The sequence below is a fragment of the Lichenostomus cassidix genome, chromosome 7 (genome assembly GCF_008360975.1).
Source record: "Lichenostomus cassidix isolate B80296 chromosome 7, HeHo_3.0, whole genome shotgun sequence".
Lineage (NCBI taxonomy): Eukaryota > Metazoa > Chordata > Aves > Passeriformes > Meliphagidae > Lichenostomus > Lichenostomus cassidix.
Genome location: NC_139488.1, coordinates 8,089,662 through 8,109,894, shown reverse-complemented (window position 1 = coordinate 8,109,894; position 20,233 = coordinate 8,089,662). Strand labels below are relative to the sequence as shown.

General features: G+C 44.7%; 1 protein-coding gene across 2 annotated transcripts in view; it reads left to right on the top strand.

Moving 5' to 3' along the window:
* The window catches only part of TMEFF2 (transmembrane protein with EGF like and two follistatin like domains 2), a 186,402-nt gene that overhangs the window by 139,271 nt on the left and 26,898 nt on the right, over window positions 1–20,233 (top strand). For both annotated transcript variants that reach the window (XM_085066049.1, XM_085066048.1), the window contains exons 6-7: window positions 15,140–15,288; window positions 16,244–16,303. In XM_085066049.1, coding sequence (XP_084922175.1) covers window positions 15,140–15,288; window positions 16,244–16,303 — 209 coding nt within the window. The remainder of the gene's footprint in view (window positions 1–15,139; window positions 15,289–16,243; window positions 16,304–20,233) is intronic.

Here is a 20,233-nt window from a genome sequence, read left to right as displayed (position 1 = left end):
AGATAAATAATAAGAAAGACCCTTTTGTTGAGTTTCCTGTTGGAAAATGCTGACAATAGAGAGGATAGGAGTATTTTCTTAAAACAAGATTAAAGCCTGCAAACCCCTGACTTGCAGAGTTAATCAAAATCAAAATGATGAATTGGGGTTAAATATGCATGCTTTCCCTTTGAATTCCAATATCAGCAGGTCAGCCAGCAGCAGTGTGGGAGGGCAGCAGTGCCCACAAGGAGATGCAGGTTGCTAGCTGGAAGGCTGCACACAGAGGCGTGTGGTGTGCTCAGAGAGTGATTCCCCTGCAGCCTGGCAGTGTCCAAGGAGGTGAGGAGGTCATCTCCAGACTGCTCCTCTGCCTGCCCTTCCTCTCTGCTGGAGGCTGCAGGGGGAAGAGAGAAGCAGCAATATCCCTGGCAGGAGATGCCTAACTGTGAAATGGGCCAATTGGGGATTTGCACCAGTGATAAAAAGGAGCCTAAATGCCTCTGCTGCTTCCTGCAACTTAGTCCCACTCACCCCAAAGACTCCCCCTGGGCTGGCTGTGGGGTACCATGCTCTGCAGTAGGAACCCTGCCCATGGTAGGCTGCTCTCCTCCCTCCTCATGAGCCTGGCCCACACTGCAGGGGCTGTTTCCATTCTTGCAAGTGGACAAGGTCCCTCTGGCGAGGTTCAGCTCACGAGAAGATGCTGAAGCCATTCTGCAGGGACACTGTGACCCTGAGCTGGGAGCTTGGGAGGCATCCAGGGCTGAAGGAAGCAGCTTGGCTTGTTCAGTGTCTGGGTCAGTGGGCAAAGGAAAGAGCAGTGGCCCCGGGGGGGCTGTGTGGCTGGGTGGGTGGCATTCCCAAGTAAGGTGGTGACACTGCAGCATAATTACAGCAGGTCCCTTGTGTCCTGTGCTTCTTTCTGCATGGCTGGGACAATAAACTCCCTTACCCACAGCAGATAGGCACATACACAAAATGTATTAAGAAGATGAACTGTTTCAGCTCCTTGTTTCATATTTTGCTGCTAATCACTGATACATTTAGTTTGGGTAAATGCTCCTGTAAGGCGAGTGAACAGTCAGCAGCACATGAGAAGGGTGAAGCTGCATTCTCATGCAAATAAGTGGCTCTGTACAAGGCAGATATCTGTGCAAATCATGCAGCTGCCATCTGCGGCGACCCCTGCAATCAATACTGCCCCAGCAATCAATATTTATCTTTATTATAGTATAGAAAGAAAACATATAAAAGAAACTAATGATTTTGCCAGCTTCTCAATCCACACAGCAATTAGGTCAGTCAGCTCTGGGTCCCTTCCCCCTTCCATCAGTTGCTCTCAAGCAGAGCATTTGCAAACAAGATGCTGTACTGCTATAAAGTACTAAAAGGTAGTTTGAAGTCTCACATACATTACACGGGTATTGGCTGCTCCGTGTTCAGCAGTGTGTATAATAACTATGTGTGACCTACTTGTTCCAGATGCAGAAACAACGAGCTGCTTTAACATCTGCAGTGTCCCAAGCATTATACAGTAGATATATTGCTGTCTTCTGCTGCTTTTCTGTCTCTTCTACTGAAAAAGTAGACTTTTGTTCATACCTAGGCATGACACTTAAACATACACATTGGATTTGTGGTTCAAATAGACACAGAAATGGAAACAAATCATGAAAAATACACAATTCTGCAAAAACTTAATGACCAAGCAGGTTGCAGCTTCTCACACCCGTTGATTGGGACTTATCTTAGCCCCAGTCTGATAGCAGAGCTACCTATCAGTGCCTGCCCAGAAATTAGCCCACTTCTGTCTCTGTTGACTGGTAGTGTTTCGTTTGGGGCATGTTCCATGGTAAAAGATTTTGAAATATAAGGTAAACAGCTGACTTCCAGAAAACTGTTGAGGTGCTATGTTGAGATAAGTGTAGAGACACTGTGCAGTGGGTTAGGAGTCAGCAATACTGTAAAAAATGTAGCCTAAGCCACTGGAAATTAGTCAATGAAGGATTTGCAATGAAAGACAAAACATGAGGAATGTTAGAAAAAGCAGGATGATGCCTGCCTGTCTGTATGTTGTGTTTTAATTACAAAGCCTGCTCAGAAAGGGCCAGGTTGGAGGCTTTTGTATGAGGCTTCTCAGTCAGGTCCTGCTGCCTGGAGTATGAGAGCTGAATAGAGACCCAGCCGTGCTTCTTCATTTGGGACTAAGGAAAAAAAAAATCCCATGTGAACTGACACAGAAATGGGAAAACTAGCAAAATACAAAACTGTGGCTTGGATTGCTGTCCACAGCGCAAACAAGAACATTGTAGCAGCTCCAGCTTGGGTGAAAGATTTGACTAATTAGAAACCAGTGTCTAGACATCATGTTAAGGTCAGCAAATAAGGTCCCCAGGTAAGCATTGCATGAATGCTGTGGTTCCTGTCAGGTTTCTCTCTGTCAAGCTGCTGAGATATCATAGGACTCTTTCAGGAGGTACTTGCAACCTAAACTGGTTGTAACTGTAGGTGTAAAAGTGATTTTGTACCCAACCATAAACAGGGAGAGATCCCCACAGACTTGGCTTGACCCTAAATCAAGCCAAAAATAGGTGGTTTTCCTCTTTCTCAGAACAAGTCTGCAGAAGGAGTAGGGAAAGGTGTGGAAAAAGCAGTTAGCTTTATCTTCAGTGGCTCCAAGAAAAGTTTATGGTCCAGTTCTCCAGAGGAGGATGAGGGAATGAGGGAAACCTTGTGTTTCTAAACTGATTGCACTACTAGTGGCCTGGCTAGAAAGTTAATGCTTGGGAAAATTATGGTTTATTGGCCATCTGGTGAAATTGCTTTACTCTACATATATTTTATTTGGGTTTAGTTAAAACCAGCCATTTTTCCCAGTCAGGTGAGTTTCACAGAATCATTTTACCATCTCTGCATCCTTCATCCTGTGCCAAAATAGCCTATTTAATTTTGAAGTGAGACTGATTCCCACCTCCCTTAGGATGATGGTTGGGAGAATTTGACCTTTCTATGCATTGAGTCAACACAATCCTTCAGAGGCTTAGGTTCATTTGAGTAAGTCCTGCCTTTCCAGATTCTCAGGATTTATTTTCTTAATAACATTCTTAAAAAAAAACTTGTTTTAACATAAGCCAAGATTGTCTGGAGTTACTTATACTTCATAGTGTTTTATTACCAATACACTTTGGAACACTCTGGTAAATAATTCAGCCTACACAAAGAAATTGGCTATATTTTCTCTATACATCGAGGAAGTCTGTCGTGTAGACTATATATCATGGCTCTAAATGTTCTCAGATAAATGCAAACCCACATTGTATTCCATCTGTACTACTCACCCGAGCAGGTTTTTAAGGACCCTATACGACACATCCATCTCTTATCCAAAAACTGGAATCCCTAACATTTGGTTTTGTAATAAAAAAGGCATTTTTTATCTTTTGCAATTACAGCAAAACCTGCTGTGTGTCCAGGGAATAATACTCCACACAGTCATAAAGCTTATAGATTTTTTTTTTCCTGCTTGTGCTCCTCTTTTCAGATGCTCACCCAAACTTGGTTTTCAGTTCAGAAGGTGAACTTCCGACTTACGGAAGTCAATGAAAGCTACCCCACTGACTGCAATGAAACAGAAGTTCTCTCCCAGTTTGATAACTATGGAGTAACTCCTCAGTAGCCTGTGGAGCCTTTTGCTGGTAGAAGGGAGAACAAACTCAGTTGGAATGTGAATGCTCTGTCAGTCACACAGTGCAGAGGAATAACTTGGAAATTGTGATGATAAAAGCAGAATTTGCCTTACTGACTGCTTCAATTGCTTCAGAGGAAATATTGATTTGTGAAAAGCCAAAAATAACTTCTGAGATTTTGGGGAGGTTTTCATGTCTTTCGGTGCCAAGCTCTTGTAGGGGCAAGACACAAATTCTTCTGAAATTCAAGAGGAGGAGAGCTTGTAAGAGACATAGTCATCATTTGTCTTTGCAATTACTAGTCTGTCAACATTAGAGTTGCAGAAAAAATGCTGCAATAATTCTAAAAGCATGGCTCAACATAGACCAATGTTCCTGTTAGATTTCCATGGCCAAGATGCCTATCTATGTGGTGTATGGATGGGAGGCATGGAGGGATGGGTGGTCATGGCAGAGAAGGATGGATGGATGGATGGATGGATGGATGGATGGATGGATGGATGGATGGATGGATGGAGAAGGGACAGAGGGCTGTGGAAGCAGGGAGGAAATGTAAGGCTGACTTGCAGCCACTCCAGTACCCATCCCTCTTACAAGGCTGCACATGTGTGGCTCAGCATTGTGTCAGACAGCAACAGCATCCCTCTGTATTTTCAGGAAATGTCTGGATACAACATCTACACATGACAGCATGGTGGAGAGCAACCATTTTATGTGCCCAGCTCAACAGGGGAGCAAATGAACCCACAGTTTGGGGCTTTTTTTTACTCCTCTGCCACCAGCTATGGCTGTGATTTTCAGTCCTGGGTAGAAAAGTGTCCCAGCCTTCTGAGCACATGCCTTTATTTGTATTGGGCAAAATGGCTTTGGCACTGGTTTTTGCTCTTGCTGTAATACAGGGTGTTGTAAAGATCATGCCCAGCTCCTGGTGCTTGGTGGCAGGGCCACCAGAGGGTCCCTCTGGGCTGTGCAAGGGCAGAGCAGTACCTCGGGTGCTCCGAGGCTCGGTTCATACCCCGGTGGTGACGCTGGTTGTGTAACCCTGTGGCTGGGAGAGCCTGGGCTCACAGGGCTGTGAAAGTGCACATAAGGGATGATAATATGGTAATGCACATCAGATATTAATGTGCATTGACACATAATCGTCTGCGTACATCGAGGCATTACAGCATGAAAGAGCAAGTGCAAAGGCCTTGCACAGCAACGTGCTTTTGCACCTTTCCCCCCCAACCCTGTTTTCTCTTAGCCTTGTTATCTAAAAGTAAGCTTTCCTCCCTCTCTGGCCCCCCATTTAGCCAAAGTCATCCCCTAGCAGTAAAGTGAGCGGTGCCTTCCTGACGGCCTATTTAGTCGCAATAAAAAGCCGATTGGCCTAATGCGCAATCAAGAAAGGAGTGACATTTATGGCTTCGGTTTTATGATGCTGTGAACTGAGCGAGATTTGGAGCCTTACAGTGCCTTCAGGGGGCAGGAGATCACCAGCAATGAATTGTATTTATACCTTTTCCAATTTCCTACTAGCGTTTTAGCAATAAATAGACTGTGTTGTTATTGAGTTTTATGTAAGTATGTTTACGAAAGCAGGAATACAACTTTGTAGCTCAGAATTACATGTGTTGGCTAAATAGATCAGCAGAGAGAATAACTATGTAAAACACTGGGAAAGCACTTACCAATTTATTATCAAATGTCTTAATAGAATGCTTCATCTCTGCCATCCCACTTTATGTTAACTATTAAAATAGAACTGCATCCATTGCAGAAGGTCGGAGGCTCCTTCACACACCCATGTAGGAACATCAAGGCCACGGTTTGTTCGCACATCTAAACCATTAAAAATACATCCCATGCATTAAATATGAGCCTGAGGAAAACTCAATAGGAGCTGACGCACAGGGCTGACCTCAGCTCTCGCAGCCCCTGCAGAGTGGCAGGTGTGCCTTCCTCACAGAGTCCATCTCCTGCCCCAGTCCCTTCCCACGTGCAGGCTGCAGCTAAAAGCCTGTGTGACATGTCCCCAGACGGACAGATTTAATTGCTGTGTCTCAGCCTGCCCATTTTGTAACGGAGCTCTCCCGTGTGGAACAGCCCGGCTGCCCCAGGGGCACCAGTCCTGGCCAGTGCACAGCACTTGCTCCTTTCAAGGAGCTGCAGGTGGATTCTGCTGATCTGTGTCCCAGACCTGAAGAAGGTTACTCTCCTCCCGTTAGTTTGCTGGCAAGGACATGTCCTTGAGATGGCACATTGCAGTCAGTCGTCTGTTTTCCTTTCCCTGGCAGAGGGACTTGCCCTTGGGGCTTGAGCCCAAAAGCAGCCAGCCACAGTGGTCATCACGAGGCAGCAAGAGAAGAGGCAGCATCCCCAGCCAGCAGGAATGCTTAGTTTTGTACAGCAGCTTTCACCCACACACCTGAATGCTCTGAGGAAAGAGGGCTACTACTGCACCCTCCTTCTTGCATATGCAGTGATTTGCTTGGGTCCCAGCAACATACCTGTGGGCGGAGATCTGATTTCACTGCTGGGATAACAGCAGTTTATCCTGCCTTATTTCTGTCTGTGCAGGACTTGCAAATAATGCCTGAAGGAAAGCCTGGAAGTATCTTCCCAAAATTTTGTTAAAGAGCTAGACAGGATCTTGTTCCGTAGTTCTTCCAACTCAGAGTATTCCATGAGTCCGTGAGGAAGCAGGAGGCACACATGTTTAAGGGTGCAGAGAGGTTTATAAGGAGAGCTGATGTGGGTTTGCACATGTGGAGGCAGTGTTTACATTGAGGAATTCATCTGCCACAGTTTTCACTCATTTTAGGAAGGTCCCCACTTTCCTTCCCCACCAGCATTGGGTGTCTCATGTGCTGCAGGAGATAGATGGGGCTGGCAGCACCCTGGTCTCTGCTAGCCAAAAGGCCACCATCCCTTTACTATCACTGATAAATCAGAATAATTTCCACTTTCAGAAGTAACTTCTAATGTTGTTAACAAAGGTTTTAGCAGAAATTTGCTGTTGGTCCCAGACAGTGCTGCAGTTCTTAGTGAGCAGATGGATCCTTCCTGCATGGCAAGGTCCATGCCAGGACCTGCAGCTAGATAATGTCCCATGCTTCCCCTGGACATTGCAATATTCTCACTGGGTGTTGCAGTCCAGGGTGAAACTCTGGGATTTGTGGAAACAATTTTCATTATTCTTCTAGCTTCAAGATAGGAGTGAACAATGTCAGCAGTCTGAGGCACACAGCAATAAACCGTTCATGAAGGACAGCCTCAAATGTTTACAGAGAGAGAAACAGTCAGCAAAGCTTTGCTTTAGCACAGACCACAGAGATGTGAAGGACATCATGGGTAGGCAAACTATAAAAAGGCATTTATTTTATTCTGTGGGTTTTAAATAAACTTCACACATTAGATACCTGCAGACACTTGCATTGTCATGTCCACAGAATTAGAATTTTCTTCTCTGGTCATACAGCTAGCATCAGGTTTTTCCGTGACTCTTCAAACCCAGTCACCAGCCTTGTGATTCTCTTGTTTGGCTTTAAAGCATCCAATTCTAGCAAAGATTGCTTTATACAACTTAGTACCTTTTAAATAAGAATGATATTTAGAAGAACCAAAAAAAAAAAAAAGAGAGAGAGAGATTTATTCATTTATTTTGCCCTAAAGTTGTTAGCATACAATTCAATGTACTGTTGAGGGCACCAGAGGCATTGGGAAGCCAGGTGAAGGTCATACTATAATTGATGCTGTGAATTGTAAGAAGGAAGCAAAGGTGAAGTTTGTAATGCTTTTTGTCAAAAATTTAGTAAAAAAAGTTACAGGTCAAAAATTAAAGGGGAATTAAAGGACTCAAGCTGAAGTGTCTTGCACAGCAGATTCAAGAATTTGTCATGAGCTGCAGTCTCCAGGATGACTTCTTGAAAACTGGAGGATCATCAGACCAGCTCCTCACTGAGCTCCAGGAAGGAGCCAGTGCCCAGGGACTTTCCTCATGGCTGTACAGCAGGGTGTCTCCAGGAGCAGTCCATGGTTTTGAAACATCCTCCCTTAGCTGCCATGAAAAACATGCTCTGAAAATCCATGTCTAATTTTAAGCCCTGCCAGTCAGTCTCTGCTATTCAGCAGCAGTGTGGCAGCTGTAGCCCAAGCTCCTGGCTCTGTCTCTAGCTACATTCCCAGAGTGTGTTGCATTTGGTATGCAAGGAAGGGCATCAGTAAATATATTCACCACTTTAGTGCATTTTAGCTTGACATATGTCCAGTAAACAATATTTCGGGCTTTTACAGTAAAAAAGAAAAAAAAAAAAGATCACCTGATTATTCAGTGCTTCCTTCTGTTATGATGCATTGGGGTCCTTCAAATCATTTTCATTATGCACTACATAATAATAAAAATTTCCATGCAGTATGCTGATAATTCCGTGCATGGTCTCTGTGATTTCTAATTGTTTGAATAACAGCATGCTATTGAAATGCCATGCAGAAACATTGCATCACCCTGAGGGAATCAAGCGTTTCTCCTTTTACTCCTGGTGAAGATAAACATTTGAACAGTTGAAATAGGTAAAATATCCCAGGGAAGCCACTGTGCAAAGTAGGCATGCTAAAGCCCTTAATGCAGAAGCAGGGCTGCAAAGGACAAAAAGGAAAAATAGATTAGATAAATAAATAAGTAAGTAACAAACATTGAATGGAAGGCACTCCAAATAAGCTGTGCTTTTCTTCTCTTGTGATCTTAAAGCAGAAGAGAAGCACTAGCAGACCCAGGAAAGAAATATAGCGTGCTATTTTTGTGCTGCCATTATAAAATATGTATTGTTTATTGTTCTGCACTGCAGCTAAAGTTTTGCATCAACCTCAAAATTACAGCAAAATTTGTTTTGAAGGAGACACGCAGAGTCTCTATTCTTTAAGCCTCTTAATGATGTTCTTAAGAGTGCAGTGATAGGATTTCAATCTCCTGGCAAGCACAGACAGGTTGTAGGGTATGATTCATAGAAAGTGTAAAATATTGTGTGCCAGTGTGCATTATGAATACATTTTATATATATTTATGTCAGCGTCCCTGATGTTCAGTGCATGCCAAACCAGGCACTGATGCCAGGCAGTTTTGTCATCCACTGGGTGCCATCCTCTAGAGCTGTGCTGTGCTGTGCCTGCTGCAGAGAACACTGTTGGGGTACCTGAGTTTGGCCAGACTACCAAGAGTCCCTGTTGGCTCTGCATTGAGGGTGTCAGGAGGGTGGCAGGAGGGTGGCAGGACTTTGCCTCTTGGCAAAAGGGGTATAATAGTGCCAGGCCATTGCTGCTGTAGGGCTGCTGAGATGACTGTGAAGCCTCATGGTGTGCTTGGAGGTGGGCTGAGGGTCAGAGCCAGAAGCTTGGATTTACGAGATCCTTTTGGCACTCAAAGGTGTGTCTGAGCCTCCTGAAGCAATGCAGCTGAGCTGCCTGTGTGTGCTGCTGGCTTTGTGAGTGGGTGCTGTGCCCAGGTAGGTGCAGAGGGGCTCTGTCCTGCTCCCCACTGAAGGAAGGGATGCCACAGGCTGTGTGTTTGAACAAGGCATGATGCAGCTCTGAGCAGCCTACCTGAGCTCCCAGAGCTTCACCTTGCCCAGTGCCTGCCTAAAGCTCGTTCAGGTGTCTCTACATGGTGTTGTGTTGAGACATTAAACACACCCAAGGCTGCCTGGGTAAAGGAGAGCTCCCAGCAGCCTCCTGACACGCGGCTGAACCGTGCTACAATGCCTGTTCCAATGTCGAGGCAGAATGTTAAGCCTGGCTTGATTTCAGCTTGCCTGCTGGTAATGTCAACAAAGATGCCCTGTGTACCAGGAAAAAAAAAATCTTGCAGGAATCCAAATGATAGAGAAGGCATTTGGGACTGATTGCCAGGCTCTTTATGCAGGCATATACTGCCAGGTTTGCTTTAAATGGGCATTTAATGTCCTACTTGGAGGGGCGAGGGGCTTGGAGAGGACTATGCTGACATTCAGAAATTTGAGTTTCTGATCACCATTTTCTAGTCAGGGCAGAGGAAGATAAGAAATGTCTCTGGTGGAAATACCATAAATGTACAACAACTGTGTTTTTATTTATATGCTGTTGTGTGGCAAAGGAAAGGCTTTGGGCTTTTTTATGCTGCAAAATGTTGTTGGTTTTTTCATTGCTTTTTTTATTTTATTTTTTTTGCCTGGAGAGAATATCTAATGTTTAAAATGATTGCAGAATGGAACTTCACTTTCCCTATAAAACAGTGCTCTCTGAGACATGGTGGGATCTCACACTTGACCAAATTAGCATATGTGCTCAAATATCAGAGCTCTGACTAGTAAAAATAACACTAGATTTGCATTTTCACATTTTTAGCTCTTGCTTCCCTGTCTCTTTGGTTTTAAGCCTTTTTTCATGACTGACAATTCTCTTTGTGGCAGATTTATTGCTGTTCTGCTGTTTGGACCCTGTAATCAACTAGACACTTGGCTGAAGACGTTAGTCATTTCATTAAGTACTTCTCTTTCAGATATCTCAGACACAATTTTCTGTTGCGCTGGTTCCAAAAGCAAATGACCCATGGCCAGCAAAGCCTGAATATGAATCTTTAATAAACAGAGGTAGTACCAACAATGCTCTAAGGTTTCCAAACAGCAGAGGGCTAATTAAAAGATGCTGAATGGGGAAAAACTGCCATTGCCATCTCGCTCTGACAGAAATGTGCCTGCATCTGTTCCCAGTGAAACCGCTCTTTTGGAAGCATTGTCTCATTTATCCTCCTTGCTTCCCATCAGAGCTACATAGGAAGCCTTCTTCGTGCTACGTGCAGATATTGCATGGTAATTTAAATTATTTTTCAGTAATACATTGCTGGAAACAAAGACTTGAATAGTTGTCTTAGGAGTAAAGATAAAGCATGGAGTGTGTTTCTCTTTGTCATCACTGTGTCACTAATGATTATATTGTATTCATGAACTAAGAAAATAGAATTATAGCATTCCCCTACCCTTCATGGGCAAAGAACCATTCTCTCATTTTATTAAAACTCCTCCTTAAAACACAGTTGCTCCTTCCAGGGACAGTCTTTCATAGCCACGAGTCCTCTCTTCAGGAGCTTTCTCTCTGCAGGCAAAGGTACTCTCTGTGCCCAGAAAATAATACCATATGTTATTTGCAGAAGCGTGGGGAGTTAGGAGACTGTGCACTCAACCCGTGCCTGGTTTATTGACCCCATTAATTTTTATGGAGACTGATTCAACAGAAAGCCAAGTTGGCTGCTCCAGCTTGGCCAAGCAGCCTGGTGCAGCTCATCACCATGACTGCAGGCACAGACCAGACTGAGGGCTGGGCAGTGTTTTCTTCAGGATCAGGATCTGGGCTGGGAAGGAGTTCTTTGTGCTCTTCTCTCATTTCCCTGGGGAGGGGAGAAGCACGTTAAACAGGTAACATAGCAGCAATCACTCCCAAAATGCCTGTGGGTTCCCTTGTGCTGTTGAGCACCCTCTTTGCAGTTCCTGCCTTGACAGAAGCTCCCGAAGCTCCCAGACCAGAGTGCAGCAACACACACCCCACAAGTCAGCAGCGAGGCACAAGGAGGTGCCTGTCAGCATCTCACCTGCCTCAGGCTAAGCTCAGCTCTGCCAGCTGTCCCCCAGGCATCCTCCTGGGCCTCTCCTGCATTTCATCTGCAGAGCTGCACCTCTGCCTGCAGACACCTTCTGGTTCATCCTGGGTGTGACATTTTCGTGACAGGGTCCAGCAAAGTCATCAAGCAGTGCTGCAAGATGCACCATGGGGAGTTGGCCCAAAATCCCGTCAGGGGGTGCCCAGGCTTGCCCCTTGGACAATATTTTTAGTTTGCTATGGTGGATTTTGCTTCTGTGATCACCAAAGTAACCACATAGATTGCTGGATGTTCAGCTCCTCCAGGCTTATCATCATATGAAATGGAATAAAATAAAGCATATAAAAGAAAGGGAGAAAGGTTGGAGATTATCACAATGACCTGGAAGAAAAGACGTTAGAACATGAGCCTTGTTTGTTTATGGTGGCAGCCCAAATTTTAATCAATTAACATATGAGCCCATAACTTGAAGATGTGAAGGGCCTGTGGGACAGCATTTCTTCCTTTCTCAGAGGAGCTGCAGGGTATCTGCTGACATCTTGGAGGCTCTCCTGCCTCACAGAGGCTTTTAAAGCTGTATTTCTGACTGCAGAAGGCATGGTTAAATCCTACACATGTATTTTGTGTATGCTCTTGGGTACAGTTTCATCCTGTGACCCCCTAGGAGACCTCATTGACCTTCCCCCAGTGTCTCGAGCCCCAGGAACACTCAGTCAGCCTTTCAGCCTCTTTCAGCCTTGGAGTGCATGCCTCACCTCTTTCCCTGCAACTTGCCTTTCTGGAATTTGGGGGCATGGCCAAAATGGCAGACTGTTTCTTCCTCCAGTTTGAAAAAGTGTGTTTGAATTCCATCATTTTCCCTGATAAGAGGAGCACTATAAATTAAAAAGACTCAGCAACACAGGCACATTAATCTTCCTGATGCAATCCTACCTTTCGCATTTCCTGACATGTATTTGATGTCGACTTAATTGTGCAGCCTTAAAGTAGGATTTGAGTATATAAGTGCAAAAGCAGTAATAAACTGCAGATGCAAGCTCAAAGTTGTCTGCTGAAAACTCTGCAAGGGATGGATGACGCACAGATCCTTGCAGCAAGAGGATCTGGACAAGTTTGGTGCTTTTTCAGCATCCATCTAGTCAGCCCTGAAAATCAGGCTTCACACAGGAGATCCTGTAAGGCTCTGGAGCTTATGGTGTCATCCTGGGGGTGTCCCTTTCTGCTCTCCCTGGCACACAAGTGATCCAACCCCAGCACAAGCAGGGTGTGGTTCATGGTGCTCACCTGGCATGTCCTATCAGCTACTGCAGAGGTTTGTTTGGAAAGAAAAGCTGGTCTCACGGTTGAGATTTTAGAAAGGGGTTCAGAAAAACCTTGGTTCTCTTCTCACTTTTGCTGGAAGAGGTCAGGAAAGTGATTTTGGATCTCTGTTTTGAAAGGTATCAAAGGATGTAAATAAATGCCTAGCGGGCTCTGAAGCAGTCTTCTAAATCAGTGAGAGGTAGATCTCTGCGATACCAAAAATCCCACACAAAGTGTTTGCATGCATCATTGAGCATTTAAACACCTTTAAAATATGTCTCTAAAGTGTCTAACTCTGAGCATAGGTTCCTGCGTCCCCTAGGTATTTTTGAAATTGTATGCAAAGTTGCTGAGATTTCCCCTAAAGAGCACCCTTTTGTTGTAATTTTCCTGTTGGCTTAATTTTCTCTTGACTTGAAACATAATATGTATTAACCTTCACTCATTTTTTGTAGCAAAATGTAGAGAAGTGAAGCTGTTTCTTAGCTGGTTTATTACAAAAAAAAGGAGCATATGGCTGATTGTGTCCCATCTGAAATGCAAATGGTGGAGCTACGTGGAAAGAATTGCTATTACTTGAGCACTAAATGTTTCCTAATGAAGTGAGTTTGACTAAGGTGGGAAGCTGGAAATGGCTGCAGGAAGAAATGATGATGGTTAATATTTCAGTGGAGCAGAACATTCTTATTCTGCTGATAAGGAGATTCTTAGGAAATGCACTTGGATTTTTTTTCTTATATTCTGTATGTTTATCAGTGTGAGGAAATTGCTACACACAGGGAGCTAGACAGTTTTCTTCGAGTTATGAAATCATGTAATTTAATTTATAACCACAGCTTTTCACCGTTGGCCTCTTTTTGAACTGAAGTTTTCTGTGTTTTGTGAACATTTGGGGTAAATAGACCTACCCAGTGTAAAAAAATTCTAGGACAGCTACTGGTTCCACCGTTTTCCATCACCCTGGATTCCCCATCACATTCTTGGAGGGCCAGACAGGGTGATGGAGGGATCTGACCCACACTCTCTAACTTGCTCCACTTTCCAGCAAAGTTTTGTGTAGATCCCTCTACGCTTCCAGTAGTCAAAGGTGTCCAGATGTCTGCTGCAAATGGGAGGTGGACTGACTTTTAAACACTTTCCTAAATCAAGCAGGAAGGCTAGAGGCTTGGCATTTCCATTACTTAGCTTTCCAAAGGGAGAGCTGTGGAGCTGGCACTGTGAGGTTCAGCACAACCAGTGGGCTGGAGATAGAGCACCAATTGCATTACTGTGCCTTAATGTCACAAGGAGCCGGGAAGAGTTTAGATAGCAGCATGTGCACAATTACGTGCTCAGAAGAGCTGGAGCAGCTGCCAGGTTAGACCTCTGGCTTTGTCCCCGAGCAAGAGCACGTTGGGCTTGCTGAGGCTGAGCTGTGTGTTACGTGGCACAGTTGGGGCACAGAAGATTAGCATGCCTTTCCCTTGCTGATGCCCAAGGGTGTCTGACGTTGCTAATGATAATGAAATAGGAGAAACCTAAAGAAAACAGTCTGCAGACTGCTGTTGGTGGAAATAATTAGGTTTCTCCATCTTAGAAGCAGTGGCGAGGCTTGCTGGGATAGTGAGTTAGTTCACATCCAGAGCAGACTTTAGAAGTGAATCCCTCCCTGTGCTGTGGTTCACATCTCAGGGCAGCCCAGGAGCTCACAAGCTGGCTTGTGGAGTCTCTGGAGATGCCCTAAGCAATGTGAGGATGGGGATGCCCCTGCCCTGCCTGCGTTTGCCCACACTGTGCTCTTGGCCATGGCAGCCTTCACCCTGTGCAGAGCATGACACCAAGTCAGGAGTGGCACTGACCTTCCTGGGGAACACCTGCAGAAGGCTTCTTGATTGCTGAGTTATCCAAGTGCCTCAGAAAGTGCTTGTGCACAAGGTCTTTCCTAAAACTGCCTTCTTCTGGTTTTAACAGTGAGTAGCCTGACTGTGTCCAGGAGCTGGGGAGATGCCACCAGCCCGAGCCACAGAGTGAGGTCACATCCTTGCTTTGGTCTTGGTCTTGGCAGGTGGTTTTATCCAGTGGGGTGAAGTGAGGCTACAGTATCACATTTTCTGTTACAGTCAGATTGCCTGTAGGTTCTGTAATTATTTTCAGAATGAAATCATAAATCAGTATAAACCCCCATTTATATGGTGTTACATATGATGGACAGCACCTGAACAGAGGAGAATTTTTTGGCTCCTTTAATTTGCGGGAGGGCTGAGCAGCTTGCCTTATCTGCATATCTCTTTGGTTTACAAGAGATTACAAGTGGTAATGCTGTGGCACAGTTTTCCATGTATAAAACATTTCTTTTATCTTTCTTTTTGCTTGCTTTTATGTGCCTCTTCCCTCTCCATGCATCTCATTTCCATTGAGAAATACAAATGACCTCTTGACAGAACTTTCCACTTTCGTTATGTTGATTTGCATTGTACAGTCAGGAAAATAAAACACTTATATTTCTGAGATGTATTTATGATGTCATGAAAAAACTTTCTCATATTAGCCTCTTCTTTTTTCTCTTTCTGTATCTTTTCAGGTGTGTGTGCAACATTGACTGTTCTCAAACCAACTTCAATCCTCTTTGTGCTTCCGATGGGAAATCTTATGATAATGCATGTCAAATCAAAGAGGCATCATGCCAGAAACAGGAGAAAATTGAAGTCATGTCTTTGGGTCGATGTCAAGGTAACTCTCATAACAAAACTCATTTCAAAGAATGTTTTCAATTTTTGTTCAGGGAGAAAAAAAAAAAAAAAAAGGAGAACCAGGGCTGCCTTCTTCTTTGGCAATTGTTCCATTTCCATCAGACTGTTGTTCTATCAAACTGCAGTTTCTATTGCAGAGCACAGGCTGTGGGGACAAGGCAGAGCCCTCCATGGTGCAGGTGCCAGTGAGGAATGAGGAGGGCATCACTCCTAACCCTGCCCATGGCCCTTCCACAGCAGCAGGGGACTGCCAGCCCTGCACTGAGCTGGTTCCTCAAGTGACCTGCACTGGGCCCCAGGATGCCAGAGGTGCCTGGAAGGAAGTTTTCCAATAGTGGCTCAAGGCTCTCTCTGTTTCTCCATAAATATAATGCTTCTCTGTGCCCAACTCTTGGGCTCCTATATCACCTGCAACCCTTGAGCTGACTTTAAAAACCCTGTTTTTCTCTAAAATGAAAATGAAGAAAATTTGCCTTTAAATAGCTCCTGTAAATAACGTGTCTACTGAGGCTCAGACTCTCAATAGCTTTTTTCCTTAGCTTCTGACCCATAAATCCTCAGTACATCTACTTACAAGGCCATACCATACAGGTGTATTAAACACATTCCAGTTTATTCCTATCTCTTTAAAGTTAACCATCCTAAGTGGCAGTTCATTTCAGGGTACATATTAAAACTCCCCAATTACTTCAAGTAGAGCAGAAATGACAACTCCTGCTTCAGACTGATATATTTATCCCAGCTGCAATCTGTTATCACATATTGTTAGGAAAAAGATCCTGCTGTTTTCACCTGGCAGGCCCAGGAGAGCCTTGCAGCCAGCAGAGATGATGTGTGTGCAAGTGAAGTCAGCTCTACCCGGGCGCTGTGGCTGGGGCATGGGCTGTTCTGAGTCTAGGCTCCCCAGGCAACTCAACACATTTCTTTTCACACAGACAATACTACAACAACTACAAAATCAGAAGATGGGCATTATGCAAGAACAGATTATGCAGGTACGGTTCCTATTCTGTGAGAATCACAATTCACAGGATCAGTGTAAGTCTCTTTTCTCCTTCATTTGCTAAGGTGGAGTGTCCTCATCTTCTAGTATGGTTTTCCTGGTTTAAGAAAACAATCTTTCCATCACTCTTTCTTTTGCTACAAACTCTCCTCTGAATAAATGGACTGCTTCTATTTTTGTCAACGTACAGATACTCTGGCCGTAAAACACCTGTTCTGACAGAGGAAATAAGTATTGTAAATTATTTGCCAGAATTAGCAGACATTATTGAAAATTATAAAATCAGTGCACTAGATTATGCATATTTTGTCATGATATACAGGTTTAAGAAAGTGAAAATCCAGTGTATAGCAGTGCTGTGACACCATGAAACGCTACCATAATAGATATTACCTGTCGGCATTTAACTATGAAGTTAATAAGGTTCTTAAAATGTGGGGGGTTTAAGTGATAAATGGGTTTAATTTATTTAGAAGCTACAGTAAAATATAATGGCTGAATAGCCCTATATGGCACTTGAAATTAAAAACATGTAAATACTAGTGAGGTTTGGGAGACATTTTTTACAGCCTTTGCCTGGGAGGATTGATTTAGGCATTGACCGTGGGCGTGCGTGCGCACGTGCATGCAAATGTTCACAGCTCACCCTGAGAACGAAAGCCTCTGGGAAGGTCTGGTGAAAATGGGTCAGGTGATGCATTCATTGCTTCAGTTTCGTGATATTTCTGTGTTTTTAAAGTGTTTGGAGAGAGGAGGTGCGGATCACTGAGTTTGCCTGAGCCGCATGGCTTGGGTGAAATCCAGCTGATGGTTTCACAGGCATTAACATTTCTTGCTGGGAGAGTCCTGTGGCAGTAGTTAATCCAGCTGGCCATCTCCTGTGCAGATCCTCTGTGCCACACCTGTGACAGAGGGGTACCTGGCCTTAGAAATGATTGTTCTGTTCCTGCTTAAAACAGTGCATGATGATTAAAACATAGAGCTCTGAATAAATGATGTCTCAGAGAGGCAGAGCTGGGTGAGGTGTTGGAGGTTGCTGTAGCATGAATCAGGGAGGGTAGAAGTTGCTATGGAAAGAAAATGCTGGCATGAGTTTCTGAAAGATCAAGGGTGAGCCACAGTCCAGGTATTTCCTACTGCCAAGGAACCCTTCCATTGGCGAAGACAGGGACATGCAAAGAGAAAAAAGTCTTCAGCATCTTTCCTCCAAACTCTTGATTACCCTCAGCTTTTTGTGGGAGGTAGTAGTCAGTTTTCTTAAAAGACTGGAAGGGCTGAGATTGTGATGGCAGGAGACAGGGCCAAGTGGGACAAAATTTATTTTAAGTTAGGAATAAGGCCAAGTAATGTTACATTAAATCCTTTCTCTTTCTTGCTGGAGAGCGGAGGAGAGCACTGACTTCCCCAAGCTGAGATGAAGGCCTGGAGTCCCTTTTTAATGTTATGTACCTGTCCTGTGCTGCTGCTGTCTGGTGGATTTGCTATAGGGTGGCAGTGACCCACATCAGCTAGAGAGGACACAGCACATTTAAGCTTGAAGCAACTGAGGTGTAACAAGCAGGGAGGAAAGGCAGGTTGGGGATTAGGGAGGAGGAGGAGGTGGCAGTGGTGACAAGAGAAAGCCAGGTCATGGGTCCTGGAGGAAGAGGAGCACAGAAGGCACCTTGAGCTCAACTGAGCAGGAGGAGGAGAACAGCTCTTGCTTAGGAGAGATGATATTTCAGCCCACACTCAAGAGGAGAGGTGGTGGGTAGAAGAAAACTGACTGCAGCAAAATGTTGTCAGGGGTTGGGAGTCAAGCAGGGACCTCAGGAGGAAACTGGGTTAGGTTACCGGGCAGGGAGAAAGGCAGAGCAATGGCACAGAGGAGCAGGTGTGTAGGGGAGATGGTCCCCAAGTGGCAAGAGGTCAGAAGGAGTGCAGGAACAGAAGGTCCAGTGAGAGAGGACAGAGACCTGTGGAAAGGACACAGGGCACCTCCCTCCCCAGAGCCGTGGGAGTGATGGAGGCATCCTGAATCAGCAGTGGAGTCCAGCAAGTACCTCTGGCACAGGAAGACACCACCATTGCACCTTAGAAAGCAGCTTCTTGGGGCTTCTGGTGTGGCTCAGGCCCCAGGAGGCTTCTCAAGGGTGGTGGCTGTGTCCCCTGGGCAGGTCTCACCAGGTACTATCCATTGATTTAACCTCTCCTGTTCCCGCTTTTGTCTTTTTTGTATGCACCTAACTATTACTCTGGCTTAAATTTTTCATTTTTACATGCAGCAACAGCATGTAGGGTGAAAATTGCTAGTTCATGCAGGGCACTCCACATGCCTCCAGTGTCCCCAAATGTTTGTGGCATAACCCCGTCTGGAGACCCCAGGGAAAAGGGACTGCTGTATCAAAAAGCTGCCACAACTCCAGCCTTTCAGAAATAATTGGGGAATAGGAAGACAGCAGTATAAAACTGAGGCTCAGTGAACATTCCTGTATCAGTGTCTGCCAGACAGGAAGCTCTGTACCATCCTCATGTTCTTTCAGCTGCAGAAACATTTGATGGTGATGGCTGTTATAGGAATGTGGTATGTGCTACTTTTTTCCCACCTTCATACCTCCTCAGACAGGAAATGCTGCCCTCACCACGGGAGGCTTTGTGTGAAAAAGGAACAGTTCCTCAGCCTCTGGAGCAATTTCCCTGAGCCTGCGGCTTTCCACAGAATACCTTTGTTCTCTACCATTTAATGGCGCTAAAAATCGGTGAGACTGTGAGAACCGCACGCTCTTAGAAACATTGACTTGTATGGAGCGACTTTCCCAGGGGAGAACATAGCAGTGGGCATAATTGATGTTGTCAATTATGCTAATTCAGCAGCACCAAATGCTCTTTGCAGGGGTTTTGGTGGCTGAGTGGTGCGGTTTTTTCCATGAACACCCCCACACATCCACCAAGGGGGCCTGGGAAGGCAGCAGCTCTGCAAACAGCCGCAAGTCCCAGCGCCCGGCTGAGTTTTTCCATATCAGACTATTCAAACCGTCTGTTCAATCAGTGTCTTTGCTCCCTCCTGTTCTTGCAAGCCCCTTGGTACTCTCCAATAATGCACAAATCTTTCAGTTTGCAAAGCCAAGGGTACTCGTTCCTTTAGGGGGTAAATCTTTGCATTAGGTTTGCATCGCCTCAGTTTTTAAGGGCTCTTGCTTTATGCAGGCAAGGCTTATGCCAGCACTGTAAGTGGCTGACTAATATCACAGGCACCCAAAGAGCAGTACCTCTTTCCCAACAAAGCACACCTGAGAAGAGTGAGCTGTAGGTGACCCTTCTCTGAGCCTGTCCCACCTCTCCAGGAGTACCAGTCCACCCTTGCAATGGCTGCCTGTGCCAAATGTGTCAGCACAGTGTCTGTACATGTGTGCATCTGTGCCTCGCTGCAGTTCCGGCCTCTCCTTTTTCTGAAACCCTAAGGTATTTATCAGACTTAGGGAGATCTTCACTCTCAACAAATGGCAGATTGTTGACCTTGATCAAGTTTGTGCTGTGAGATTTGGTTTTAGGGAATAAATGAATGGGTGCGATTTTCCCCTCAAATCCAATAGAAACACACTTTGTCTTGCAATTTCCATGAAAGAGCAATTTTAAGCATTTTAAGTGTAATGTATGTTTTGGAATGTAGTGTCTGAGCTGAAAGTCCTGTGATCGATGTTTTCTTGAATTTCCCTATTATATGCATAAATAAGGCTGTTTCGGTGGCATTTTGGAATTCAGGAATTCAGAGTCTAGGCAATCAAGGAGTTCTCATCTTGTTAATCCACTTGCCTATTTATTTGTATTCTTCAGTATTTATATTCTCTTCTTAAGATCTAGATATTAGCAATTATCCCCCTAATGATTTTATCCTTTCTCATTATCAAATTACAGAGGTTTTTTTCAAGCCATTTTGAGCATT